Source organism: Nycticebus coucang, chromosome 8 (assembly GCF_027406575.1).
Source record: "Nycticebus coucang isolate mNycCou1 chromosome 8, mNycCou1.pri, whole genome shotgun sequence".
Taxonomy (NCBI): domain Eukaryota; kingdom Metazoa; phylum Chordata; class Mammalia; order Primates; family Lorisidae; genus Nycticebus; species Nycticebus coucang.
Window position 1 is genome coordinate 136,164,429 of NC_069787.1, and position 13,946 is coordinate 136,178,374.

The 13,946-nt window shown below is 45.1% G+C and overlaps 1 protein-coding gene across 8 annotated transcripts in view; it reads right to left on the minus strand.

Moving 5' to 3' along the window:
• Positions 1-13,946, minus strand: part of TNIK (TRAF2 and NCK interacting kinase) — a 395,211-nt gene that overhangs the window by 110,659 nt on the left and 270,606 nt on the right. For all 8 annotated transcript variants that reach the window (XM_053599576.1, XM_053599575.1, XM_053599573.1 and 5 more), the window contains exons 5-7: positions 11,588-11,698; positions 8,338-8,428; positions 6,498-6,628 (exon numbers count right to left, since the gene is read on the minus strand). In XM_053599576.1, the coding sequence (XP_053455551.1) occupies positions 6,498-6,628; positions 8,338-8,428; positions 11,588-11,698 (333 nt within the window). The remainder of the gene's footprint in view (positions 1-6,497; positions 6,629-8,337; positions 8,429-11,587; positions 11,699-13,946) is intronic.

Below are 13,946 nucleotides of genomic sequence, written 5' to 3' on the forward strand. Positions count from 1 at the left end.
TGACTCATTAGGCAGGCGCTGAGTTGTCCTGCACTCCAGAGGAGCTGTGCAGCCTGGCCAGTGCCATCACTAATGACCCAGCCCACCACACTGCGGACAGCACAGAAACAAATCCTAGCACCTCTGAGAGGGCAGAGGCAAGACACAGCTCACAGCTGTGGGGAGAAGGTGGGACACCAGCACAGCAGCGGCTTGTATGTGATGGGAGTGGCCCTCCAGGTGGGCTGCCAACCTGGTGAAGGAAATACAGTGAAGGAAAGAACATGGGGAGACAGAAGTGTGGCTCAGGAGAGAGAGGGGAGTGGTTCAGGAGAGAGAAGCATGCACAGGAGAGCCCACGTGTGCTGCTGCCAGACAGTGTGTGTGCCATGAGCCCATGCCTTGGGCTGGACTCAGCTCTGACACAACTGGCGTGACTTGGGGCAAGACACCCAGCAGCTTTGAGTATACCTTCTCAGCTGTGACGTGAGGTGGACACACGTCTTGCAAGCTTGGCATGAGAGCTCAGTAAGATCGTACGTGCCATATGCCTGACACATGACGTGATGCACGTAGTGGGGAGTTAACAAACACCGTGCAGCCACACCCAGTCAGGCAGGACAGCGCCTGGCCCAGTGCCTGGTGGCCCATTCAGGGTCCCCAGGACGATGCAGGAAGGAGACCAGAAACATTGCGTCCCCCCTCCCATCCCCCTCTGCCTCCTGCCCCTCCTGGCAGAGCTGGTGTGTTGGGCACACAGCAGCAGTGGGCGTGGCTCCGTCATCACAGAGCAGAGGGCGGCGGCATCCAGGGCACAGACCAGAGCAGTGGCCCCAGCCAGCAGAATGTCCTCCATCAATTTCATGGACCAGAAAATGGCCTGTCCCTGGGTAACATATTTGTGGTTATTCTTTTTGAAATGTTACAGCTGTAGAAAGGAAACGGTATGCATCCTGTGGGCCTCTAAAGACAGCATGTTAATCTAGTGGTAGATGTTACAGAAAATGGTTTTGGCTCAACAAAGTGGGCATTAGAGACATGGAACATAACCATGTGGCTGGATCATGTGAAATTACTGGGTTTTCTTAGGTCAAAAAATGACCCCCAAAGGTAGTACCTTCTTATGATAGAAACACAAAGTCATCATATACGGAGTCCCTAGCAAGTGCCAGGTACTAGGTTAATCCCTTTACATAGATTAACTCACTTTATTCTATCACAATCCTGTAATACACAGTTTATTACTCCCATTCTACATGGGCTCAGGAAGGGCTAAATAAGTTCCGGGAGGGAGCCAGCAGTTCCAGCCTGACTCCTGCATGCAACATCCACTCACCATCACACAGGAACAGAGCTGCTGATGGGCTCAGGCTCCCTGAGGTGTCCACTCACAACCAGTTATTAGCAATCCCATTTCACACATCAAACAGAGGACAGAAAATTCCAATCCCTTGTCCACCTACAAGACAACGAAATGCCCGGGAGCTGGTGGGGCCTGACGGACGAGGCCCAGACAACGGGGATGGGGCGCCAACGGGGAGCCATAGATGTGTGCGCAGTCAAGCCTGAGGCCCCTACCTTGACACTAACACGTGTCACTGTCATCCTCCTTCTACCTGAACAAGGAAGGCCTTTGCTCAGGTCACAACAGAGGAAGGCCCAGGCTGTTTGAGAGTGAAAATGCACCCCCGCAATCTGACCACTGTCCTCTCCAGGGACAGATGCACCCCTGCGACCTGACCACTGTCCTTTCCAGGTACAGACACACTCCTGAGACCAGACCCCTGTCCTCTCTGGGGACAGACGCACCTCCGCAACCTGACTGCTGTCCTCTCCGGGGACAGACACACCTCTGAGACCCGACCACTGTCTTCTCTGGGGACAGACACACCCCGCAACCTGATTGCTGTCCTCTCTGGGGACAGACGCACCCCTGAGACCTGACAGCTGTCCTCTCTGGGGACAGACGCACCCCCGCAATCTGACCACTGTCCTCTCTGGGGACAGACGCACCCCCACGACCTGATCCCTGTCCTTTCTGGGGACAGACACACCCCTGAGACTAGACCACTGTCCTCTCAGGGGACAGATGCACCCCCGCGACCTGCTGTCCTTTCCAGGGACAGACACACCCCTGAGACCTGACCCCTGTCTTCTAGGGAGACACACCCCTGTGACCTGACCACTGCCCTCTCTGGGGACAGACGCACCCCTGAGACCTGACTGCTGTCCTCTCCGGGGACAGACACACCCCTGAGACCAGACCACTGTCCTCTCCGGGGACAGATGCACCCCCACGACTGGACTGCTGTTCTCTCCAGGGACAGACGTACCCCCACAACATGACTGCTGTCCTCTCCGGGGACAGACACAACCCTGAGACCAGACCATGTCCTCTCTGGGGACAGACACACCCGAGACCTGACCGCTGTCCTCTCTGGGGCAGCGTGGTGCCTCTGCCACTAGTCAAGCTGCTCATGTCATTCCTGACTGATTGTTTGTCTTAGAAGAGATACTTCCACCTGGCCTAAATAACAGCAGTTATCTGTGATGCTGGAGAATAAGTGTTCTCTCTATAGCCAGGGTACAATACTGACCCATACCCAGCGGGAGACCCCCATGTCTACAAATAATCTACAGCTCCTGTGTAAAAAGCCTCAGGAGCAGAGTTTAGGAGAGTGACTCATAGCACAGAACTGGGTGGTGGTCCTGCTGTCTGTTACTTTGCAGTTTAACAGAGGAGCCAGGCCTATTTATGGGGAAGACAGTAGGGCAGAAAGATACGTTTAGTAGAAAATAAAAATTTTAAGTTTTCTATCCGTATATCCTATTCAGAACTATGATGTTTTTCCAGAGTTCTTGTGTGTGGGTGTGCACGTGTGTACTGTGCACGTGTGTGTGTACGTGTGTGCGTGCATCCGGGCATCACAGAGTAGGGAGCAGACTGTGTGAACTGTGCTGTGCTCTGAGCTCCCTGTGTGCCTTGCACTGAACCTTCTCCCCGCCCCAACCCAGACACGTGCCCTCGCTGCACACGGGCCCACAGCGCCTCACGGCCAGACCTGCTGCATTTGTCCAACCTGCTCTCTACTGATGAGCGTTTGGCCACAGAGAACTTTCTTTAGTGGGTGGTTCTGTTCAAGCAGTAAGTATGTAGGACTATAAAATGCTTACCAGATCCCATCCAAAGGAAATGGCATTCAAAGTAAGTTTTAAAAAAATAACAATTTAAACAACTTAGGAATTATGAAGTTTTATTAATTTTATGTCTTTTGAATGCTTTCATTATTGCCCACATACTCATCGGGAAATGAAACCTTTCCTTTCATTTGAAGTGTTTTGACAGGGCTTCTGAACACAAGAAAGGAGGGGCCTCCAGGGGAACCCAGCACAGCAGGAATGAGGCCCTGGTGTCCCCTGGAGAGGGTCTATTTTCAGTGAGCTGCCTACAGGCTGGCAGGTATCACAAACCAGATGGCAGTGAGTACCACAAGCACTCCACGCTGCTTTTCTGCAGAGCACCTTACAATATGAAATTACTTTGGTTTAAAGAAAATACACTGGTCTTTAGAGACAAAGGCCAAATAATCAATCAAATCAAATAAATCAATCATAATAAATAACAATGAATAATAATAAATCAAGTAAAAAAAAATGCTACACTTCTTTCATTTTACAAGAAGGGCCTTTTGTGGTAGCAAGTCTAACAAAGTCCAGTGGCCAAATTACCTTTTATTCTCAACGTATCCTCCCAGCTTAAAGACCTACAGCCCATGAAAGGCCAAAGTGCTTCTGGGCCAGAACCCCCAGACATAGCACCAGATCCTAAGCTTAGTGGGGGGTCTCAGACAAGCCCCCCGTCAGAACTGCACATGTAGGTGGAGCGTGACCAATCCCGCACACATCAGGTGTTCAATACCCTCTCCGAGTGGTTCTGAAAGTCAGTACCACAACAGGTCCCATGGTGACAGGCTGCATGTCTAAGATACTGAACAGAAAAAGGGCAAGATGTGATGTCAAGAAAGTAGCAGCAAGGTTATTTAAAGATCAGCATCTTATATGGTCCACAGTAAAACTGTGAAGTGGCAAAATTAATCCTGGAGGAAGCCCCACCCCACCTTCCTGCTGGGTCTCCCTTGGCCACCCATGCTCTGCCCTGCTTCTTCTTTCAGCTGCAACAAGTGACTTGGGAACATATAGCCCTGCTATGACTGCTTCCTCCTCTGTCCATTCCTGACCATCCCGATAAACTAATTTGCACTCAGGTCTAAATAACAGATGTAGCTGAATCTGTTCTCTCCATCAGGATTCTTTATTTTTTAATAAAAGACACAAAAATCAATCTTCATGTTTTTTTTAATGTCTCAGGATATTGCTGCAGCTGTGTGGACCTTCCAGTGCCTCTGAAATCGCTGGGCAATGGCCACTCCTGGGGCCTTCACACACCAGGCTTTGCCCACACCTGGAGTCACACACTGGCCCCACAAACTCCGCACTGAACCCACGATATAGTCTTAGCCATTATCTGAGGAAAGGAGACCAAAACATCAGTTTAACTCCATGCTCTGGCTGGGCTGGAAGGAAGGCCCCTGCCAGTCACTCCCCAGAGATGAATCAGTCATGGGATCCTGCTCCCCATGCTGCAGGGGAGAGTCCTGGACACAGGGTGGCCAGCCACACACTTACAAGGTTACATGGAGGATAAGAGTTTAAACATCTGTGCCCAGGTAGAGACCAGTTAGCACTCACCAGGTATAACTACAGCTTGAAGATTTGCCTACGGCCAGTGCTGGGCCACATGCCTGGTCTGGGACCTGTATTTTGTCCTGGTTCCTCTGAGGGGATTTGCAAATAGAATTATTTACATATGTTTATCATTAGCAGTTTAAATAAGTGGCATTTATTTAGGCAGGAGATTAATTTGTAACTTGGCAGCTGTTTTCAGACAGAGTGTTGTCAGGTTATTGCAGTGACTAACCATGAAGGAAGGAGGAAGTTTACAGATTATTGCTTTCAGGCCTTCAAGCTCAAGTTTCCTCTACAAGGCAGATACATTTTTGTCAGCACCCGGAGACACTGGGTCCCGAAAGCTTTGGAATTTTGGCATCTTTGTGACCTGATTTCATTAACAGCCCCACATGCAGGGAAATAAAATGTCCTTTTAAAGGAATTCTTTGAATATATTCTTTGGCTGATAAGTGGAGATTTACGAGTACATTATGGAAGACCACAATATTCTAGAAGGAGCCCGAACACAGGGTGGGAGGCTTAGGCTCAAGTCTCAGCTCAGATCACAGAGTGCATCCTGGCTCTCCCCACCTGCAACACAAGGATATGTAGCAAGGACCACTGAAGTCCTTTGGTTAAAAACACATGGGCCTCTGAAACCTGCTGGGCAGCTATGCGTCTTGTAGGTTGTCTGCGACCTACAGAAACCACCTGCCTCTGTGCCAGTCACAGTCTGGAGACCAACAGTCCCCAGACCACCCGCCTCTGTGCCCAGTCACAGTCTGGAGACCAACAGCCCCAAGACCACCTGCCTCTGTGACCAGTCACAGTCTGGGGACCCACAGCCCCAAGACCACCTGCCTCTGTGCCCAGTCACAGTCTGGAGACCCACAGTCCCCAGACCACCTGCCTCTGTGCCCAGTCACAGTCTGGAGACCCACGGTCCCCAGACCACCTGTCTCTGTGCCCAGTCTGGAGACTCACAGTCCCCAGACCACCCGGCTGTTTGCCCACTGCATGGTCTGGAGACCTGCGCTCCCTTGACCCCACTGCTCCAATTTTATTGCTCAACTTCCAGTCACAGTTCATTACAAGAAATGCCACTTGACACTGCAGCATTGACAGGGCAGTAAACCATAATTAGGTCTGATTTTTGGTAGCAGAATAGAAAAAATGGGGGCTTCTTGGAGGATTCTATTTGAAATCTGCTTAGCAGTGCTTAGTTCTTAAGCAAATTTCTAGTTTAAAGCTGTAAACCAGAGGTTGCATGTCTAAGAGGCTCCATGTGACCCCCCTGAAGCACCTCAGAGAAGCTACATTCCCTGCATCCCCCTTATTCTCTGTTGTGAAAAAGAAACCCCAATTAATTACACTCTGAGCAATGTAGAGATGAGTAAATATGATTATTCTTGATCAGGAAAAGATGATCCCAGACTACAAATTCATACATGTATCTTGGTTTCTTTTGATCAAAAGCTATTCAGTATATATACTTGGCCAAAAATCTGAACTCTAACCATAATGGAAATCGAATTTATTTTCCAATAAGAAGAAGCAAGAGTAAATTTTTGAAATTATAGAAAACGATTTAAACATTTTTTTTAACAAATAGGAAGATCATTTTATAAAAGATTCTCACTTGCATATCTTATAATTTTAAAGTCAAATAATGTTTTCCAGTTCTTCCTTTGGGTCACATAAATCATAAATCCAAAGGATTTTGAGAATTCTCCCCTGTAAGACTCAGGGGGAGAGAACAGGCAGTTTTGAGGCATGATGTCAAGTCTTACCTTGAAATCGTATGTGGCATCTGGGTTTTCATCACAGGCAATGACTTCTGGGGCCATCCAGTAGGGGGTTCCAATGAAGGTGTTCCTCCTGCCCACCGTCCGGTCTAGCTGGGCACTGACCCCGAAGTCCACTGCCAGGTGGGGGAAAGTGTGTGATCTCAGGTTTCGTGTGGTGATACCCTGAATGTGTATTTCTTATTGTGGCAAAATGTACGTGGCATTCCCCATTCTAACCATGTGCATCAAACGCACCCTCATGCTCTGGGCAGCCACAGCCTCTGCCCTCTGGGAACATCTGGCCTCTTCAGTGGAAGCTGGACACCACTCACGGAGGCTCTAGCCCTCCCTCTGCTCTGGAAGTCATCACTCCCTCCCATCCCGGAGCTATATAGGTTTCCTTTCTGTGACTGGCTGATTTCACCTACAATGATGTCCTAGAGCTCATCACACCGTGGCAGGTGTCACACTTTCCTTCCTTTTCAGGGCTGCATGATATTCTGATGCACACACAGACCACATCTGGTTCACCCACCCACCGTCAGTGGGCACACCTGGGTAGTTTCTACCTTTCTGATACTGTGAATGTGTATTTTTAAATTGTGTGTGTGAGTGGATGATGTGTACCAGTAAGAAAAGCATAAACTGTTATTATGACTGGTTAAACAGAGGCTGCACGGAGACAAAAACAGGATTTAAAGGCTTCAGGAAAGGCAATCCTGGTTGCCACAAAGGATGGTATTTAGGAGCTACAAAAAAAGTGACTAAGAGCCAAGGCCTGGGGTCAGACTGCCTAATTCGCGTGCTCTTTCTGAAACTTACTGTTGCAATCTGGGGATAGTAGATCAACCTCTTCAAGTTTCACTTTCCTAATTTGTAAAACAAGGGTGATGATATCTACACAGCGCTGCTCTGATGGTGAAGAGGGATAATCTACTTACAAGTGTCTTTATACAGGCCTGGCATGTGATACACTCTCGCCAAGTAATTAGTGGCAGGAGAACGTCCTAGGATGTTTGCTTACAATGTACACTTTTGTTTTAAAAGGGAATATTCATGAGATAAAAGTCTGGCCCCAAAAGCTAACTAAGGAAAAATGGAAATCATATATTTTAACAAAAAGGAAGAGCAAATGTGTGGGATATAAACATAGAAGATACTGAAATCTCTCTGAAGTGACACAATCAAATGGACAGTGACTCTTTTCTAGACGACAGATTGCGTCTCCTACAGGGTATTAGTCAATTCGCTTGTCTACACGAGTGGGGATCCTCTGCTTTCTTTGACAGTCCCTGATTTGTTTCAGGAAGAGCTTTAATGAACAGGCCAAGGAAGATGATTCCCCCACTGGTGACTCTGACAGATGGCAGTGAAGTAACTAGTATGCACCTAAAGTAGGATATGGACACCAATTCAGCACAGGTGCCGGGGGTTAATGAAGCAATGTCAGTGTAACTTAGACACATAGGGATATAACTGGAATGGACTATTCTAAATATGTCCAACTGTGGGTATTTTAATGGAAATAATTGACTCCTCGGTGTTCTGTGATGGCAGCAAAAATATATAAATAATCACTAAGATATAGGAGACTCTTTGAGGTCTGTCACATCTGATATTCACTAAAACAAAAAACTTAATTATTTCTATATATTAGGCACATACGCAATTCACTCCTCAACATGCTTTTAGAAAATATTTTTTTAAATAGAGAAATATTTTCCTTTCTATTTTTAGGACAAACCCCTCCAAATCCCACAGTGACAAATCTACATTAATTTTTAAAAGCACTGCTATAACCCCATCAATCCCTGTGGCTCTAGGTCCCAGACCCTGTCCTCACCCAGTTTAACCTCCGCGTTCTCCGTCAGCAGGACGTTCTGCCCCTTGATGTCTCGATGAATCACTTTGTGCTGGTGCAGGTGGCTCAGCCCCTGAGTGATAAAGAGTTGAGACACACAGAAATTATACTGTTAATGATCAAAACTCAGGAAACCCATGTAACACACTTTTCAGAAGTACATTCACATCCTCCACAAGCTCATAGTGCTGTCTAACCAGCAGGCAGCCTGTGCTGTGTAGACGGATACTCGCATGTCTGCTGTCAGGTGCCACACACACCGGGATGTGGTTCCAACGTACACGGACTCCCGTCAGCACAGCACCCTGAGACCTGACATCCACCTGGATTTGCTGGTTTGTGACATCTACAAAATCTCTGCACAGAAAACTAACCTCCCTTAACTGAATACCCACAAGTTTTTGGGCAATATTTGAATTAAAAGTTAAAAGTTACCTTCTGTTATACAATTTTAATTAAGCAGAGCAAAATATTACTCAGACCAGCTAAGAAATTTCCCATTGACTTTAGCCAACGTGGCTTACATCTAAAAAGGAAAATAATTTCTATTTCCTTTGTTGGCTTTTGTCTCTGTCATTTTGAGTGGCTTGTGATATATGTGACTTTGTGCTCATATAGGAAATGTTTATTCAGTGACATCCAAACTGGACTGTGTCCCCTTTCTTCCTGAATGACTTTAACTGTGGCTTCTTTGTGGCAAGTTCTCTAAAGCTACTCTGAGTTTCTAAGGTAGTCACATGGTAATTCAAGGTATTGGGCATCCAAGTACTGTTATTTTGTTATTTATGATTTTCTGTCCTTTTAATTTTTCTCTGTAACAACAGAATCATGGTATGAGTAATGAGGCAGAGAGGCAAAGAAATAAAACTAAGTATCTGAATTCCCTTGTTGAAGAAATTCAGCATGAGAGGACAGATATCCAAAAAGACCCATGTGTACCTTTAGGAATCTCAGTAAACATAAACCATGTTGCAGAATGGTTTGAGGCACTGGTTTGGGTGTTAAAAATTACCTTTCTTACCTATCAGTTTGGCTCAAGGTAAGTGCAAGCATGGTTTTCTGGCATATACACACCCCATATATTTTTCAGAGAAGGACCCAGGACACTGTCCCTCTTTCCTCACTGGAGTGGCGGGAAGCAGAGCACACCAGTGACCACACAAGGCATGGGGGTCAGCTCCGGAACTTCTTGTGGCCAGAGGCCTTTGGGTGACCAGTGTCTCTCCCAGTGAGTCACCATATCTGAGATGCTGGCATCATGTAGGAGAACGTACTAGAAGGAGGAAGAAAACCACTGTCTTCACACCTCTTACAATAAGGTGCTGGGAGATGCTCACAGGGTGAAACGTCCACTGCTTTTAAGACCTTGCACATTGGATCAGGGAGGGGGCATCCCTCGTAGGGCACAGAGGCAGATGGGCAGAGCCTTCCTGGAGAGCTGAGGGATTATTAGCACCTACTGGGCGGGCAGGCAGCTAAACACTCCCTACACTGTGTTTTCTCTGACTGAGTGAAATTTTAAGTCAGAAATTCAAATTAAGTTAGCACGATGGCACTTTAAAACTTGGAGATGCATCCCAGACTCAAAGGAAGCCAGTGGCAGGGCTCCCTGATTCCCAACTTTGTTCTGTGTTCTGTTTAACAAGCCTTTGTGCCTACTCTGAACCATAGAGGTCTTATCCTACATTTTCTCTTAAGAGCTTTAGATTTTATATCTTTCTAATTTATATCTATAATCCTATAATCCAGCAGGGATAAATGTTGAATATGGCATAAGTGTCAAGCTTCATGTTTTCATAGGACATCAATGGGACAAGGTCACTTGCTGGTGAGAGTGCCCTGTCCTCGTGACAGGAGCAGCTACCTTGTCACAAATCAGGTGTCCATACAGACCAGTCTGTGCCCGGATTCTTGCTGCTCTTCCTTTGGGCACTATCTAATCTTGTGACAATGCTACCTTGCCTTAATTCTTAGTAACTTTGTGATAAATCCTGGTAACAGGCAGCATAAAACCTCCAGCTTTGCTCTTCCTCAAGATTGCCTTGGCTATTCTTGGACCCTCACATTAAAAATTGGCTTTATCAATTTCTGGAACTATTCCTGCTGGGATTTCCATTGGGAGGTCAAGGAAACCACAGAGCAAACTGGGAAAAAATAACATCTTTACTATATGAATATTCCAACCTGTGAAATTCTACACACTTCCATTTATTGAGTTCTTCTCTAATTTTGCTCAGTTATATTTTGTAGTTTTCAGGGTAGGAGTTATTCACATCAATGTTACCATTTTACAATTTCATTTTCTATTTGTCTTTTACTTAATCTGATTTGCATTTAATGAATAGACATTATCTGTTTATATCTTCCCTCCCCCTTAACTTCCACTTCTTCATTCACAGCACATAATACAACTCTCAAAGGTATATCTGAGACACACAGTGAAAAACAGTTTTAACTTTTGTTCCCCTAAATTAAGAAGGCAGAGCTTATAAATAACGGCCCACTAGGCAGATCCAATGATGCTCAGTAGACATATAATAACCTCCATATTAGGAAGAGACAATAAAACTAGTCTAAATGAACTAAACATGCATAATTACTTTCTTCTCCTGAATTAAGCTCAGCAAATAGGAAGCTGCTGTCTAGACTCCCTGCAGAATTTGTGGGCAAACCTGATGCAGACTTATCCAGGCATTCTGACTAGGTCTGGAAGGTTTTTTTAAGAAGGTAAAATCAGTTAAACTAGGGTGTAAGTACAGAAATGACTCATCACCCAATCCTCACAGACTTTACTTGCTGAGAAAGCATTGCACTATTAGTTACACTAGTTGTAAAATTTCACAAATAAATAATTTAAATAAATGAGTAAATATCTCTTAAAAGAATTCATTTCCTAAATCTTTCGGATCTGAAATCAGATTTCTAATTGGAATCACCGTCTGAAAGAGAATCCTTTGTTAAAGAAAGTCACCCACATCCACCCAGGTGAAGGTACGGGCTCCTGTCCTGAAGGCCCTGTCCCACTCAAGTGAGGGGCCTGCCCCCCAGACACCCTCACCTCCGCAGACCCAGCCCACCCTACACAGACCCCACCCATCCCCAGAACCCGCCCACTGCTGGATCCACACTGTGCTTGTTCCAGATGCGTCTGTGAGTTTCACTGGGGGCAGAAGGCAGCTAACACCTGCAGAGGCGCCCTGTGCTGGGAGGTGGCCGGGCCCACTGCACCTACCCTCAGGATCTCTCGGCAGATGTACGCGATCCACTCCTCCTTCAACGTGTTGCCTTTCGTGTTCTTGATCAGGTCAGTGACAGACCCAGCACCACAAAACTCCATCACCAACTGCAAAGGAGCAGATGAACCAGTTAGAACTGTGTTTCAGTTTCCCTGAGGTTGGGTTAAGAGGTAGAAGGATTTCAGTAGGCTGCCTTAGAAGGACACTCTTGCAAAGAAATCATGATTATAAAACAATATATAAAAGGTAAACTTTAATCTTAATTTCCTCCCAAATGACAGAAAGGAAAGACTATTTAAAAAAATTTTTCTTTTTTTTTTTTTTTGGCTGGGGCTGGGTTTGAACCCACCACCTCCGGCATATGGGGCTGATGCTCTACTCCTTTGAGCTACGGTGCCACCCTAAAAAATTTTTAAACTGTTAAGTTACAGCTGGAAATGGAAGAAAATCTCTGTATTATAAGTTAGTTTTTTTTAAAAATGGAAGCAGGCAGGTGGCTTAGACAAAATTGGAAATATCCTTGTTTTTACTCAGTAGAAGAACTCGTCATTTATATAAAAATGTGATCATTCCCCTGTCAGATGCCCATGGCCTACAGGTGTCCCAGTTCAGGGTGACAAAGTGCACCCTGGTTATGCTTTTGGTTTGCAAGTGGCACGTAAGCTTGTCAGAATGGGGACTGTTTGTTGTTAATTAACTTCAGGAAACGTTCCTAGGAGGCGAATACATCAAATAAATTCAATAAACTATAAACTCTAATTTAGCACCTTTCATCTAAAAAGCTCCAAGCACTCTATAAATATGAACTCGTTACAGTACTCAGCAGCTTTCTAACATGGGCAGAAAGTAAACACTGCCTTCACTGGGCAGGGAAAGGGAGGAGCAGAGAAAAGCAATCTCTGTCCCTTCACACACGCCATCTGGCTCAGGAAAACACCCATTTTATTATTTCTCCCTTAAAAAATATCTTCAACCAAAATTATTTTATTAGGTATTTATCATTTTTTTGTAATTATCTGAGAAGAATTCTGAATGACGAGCAGTGAAGTCCTGACTTGGTGCTCAAGACATAACTAGAATGAGGCTCTGGGAAGTCCGATGGTGCTCTGGGCTTCATCCAAGTGCACCCATCAGAATGTCACCAGGTCCTAAAAGATAAACCTACCAGGCTATACAATTTTCCAATAGAAATTGTGCCCTTTTTTACTGCATGCCTAGCATAAACTCAGTACAGTCTCATGAAGTAAGTCTCATGAGTGAGTTTCCAATATCTGTTTTGACTTCTCTTATGATCCCACAAAGGCTGGGGAAACCCTCCCATCTTCTCCAGAGAACTAATGGACACAACAAGACCTGTAAGCAGCTTTATTTATTTATTTATTTTCAATTTATTATTTATATTCCCTTATTTATTTATAAGGGAATTTGGGAAGTGCCGCAGATAGACTACATGGTAACCTGTAGATAGACTACAGGTAAAAGCTGGAAAATTATAATATAGGGCCCAGAAGCTATTGAAGAACATGAAATTATAATAAAAGGACTTAGAAGTCAATTTGAAAAGATATCCTATGGCCAAAGACAGAGTAATTTGAGCATCAATAGAAATAATAACTGCAATGTCCAGAAATACATTAACTATGCTGAATTAAATGCCTCAATAAAGTCACCAGCAAAAAGAATATAACTGACATGTTGCAAGAAAATAAAGAACCAACTTCTTATTATGAGAACTAATAAAGGGAAATTTTCCTTATACAAGTTGCACGACTGGGTAGTTACCTAATATTATAATAAATAATATTATAATGAAAGAGCGTAAATTTCTCTTTATCAAAGCTAGATAGCCATCTAATAAATGAACAAAACATAACAATTTGAATGTTGCTACTCTGCTGCCCCCACTAAACTAAAAGATTCCAGCAGGGATTGTCAATCCTGCCAACATAAAAAAAAGAAAGAAACATAATTTGCCTCTTGATAAAAGAACACAACATCATATAAGTCAGGTGTCCTCAAATTTTTTAAATAGGGGGCCAATTCACTGTCCCTCAGACTGTTGGAGGGCCAGACTATAGTTAAAAGAAAAAAAAAACAACAACTATGAACAAATTCCTATGCACACTGCACATATCTTATTTTGAAGTAAAAAAACGGGAACAAATACAATCACACCGCCTCATGTGGCCTGTGGGCCGCAGTTTGAGGACCCCTGTAAGTCTTGCTAAAAACAGAAAACAAACATCTGAATCTGGTCAGGCCTCTAATTCCAACCACCAATTTGCAAGAAACTCGGGAAAGTGGGGAGCATGTCACACCCTGGGGACAAGGTCAGCTAATCTAGTCTGTGAGCCA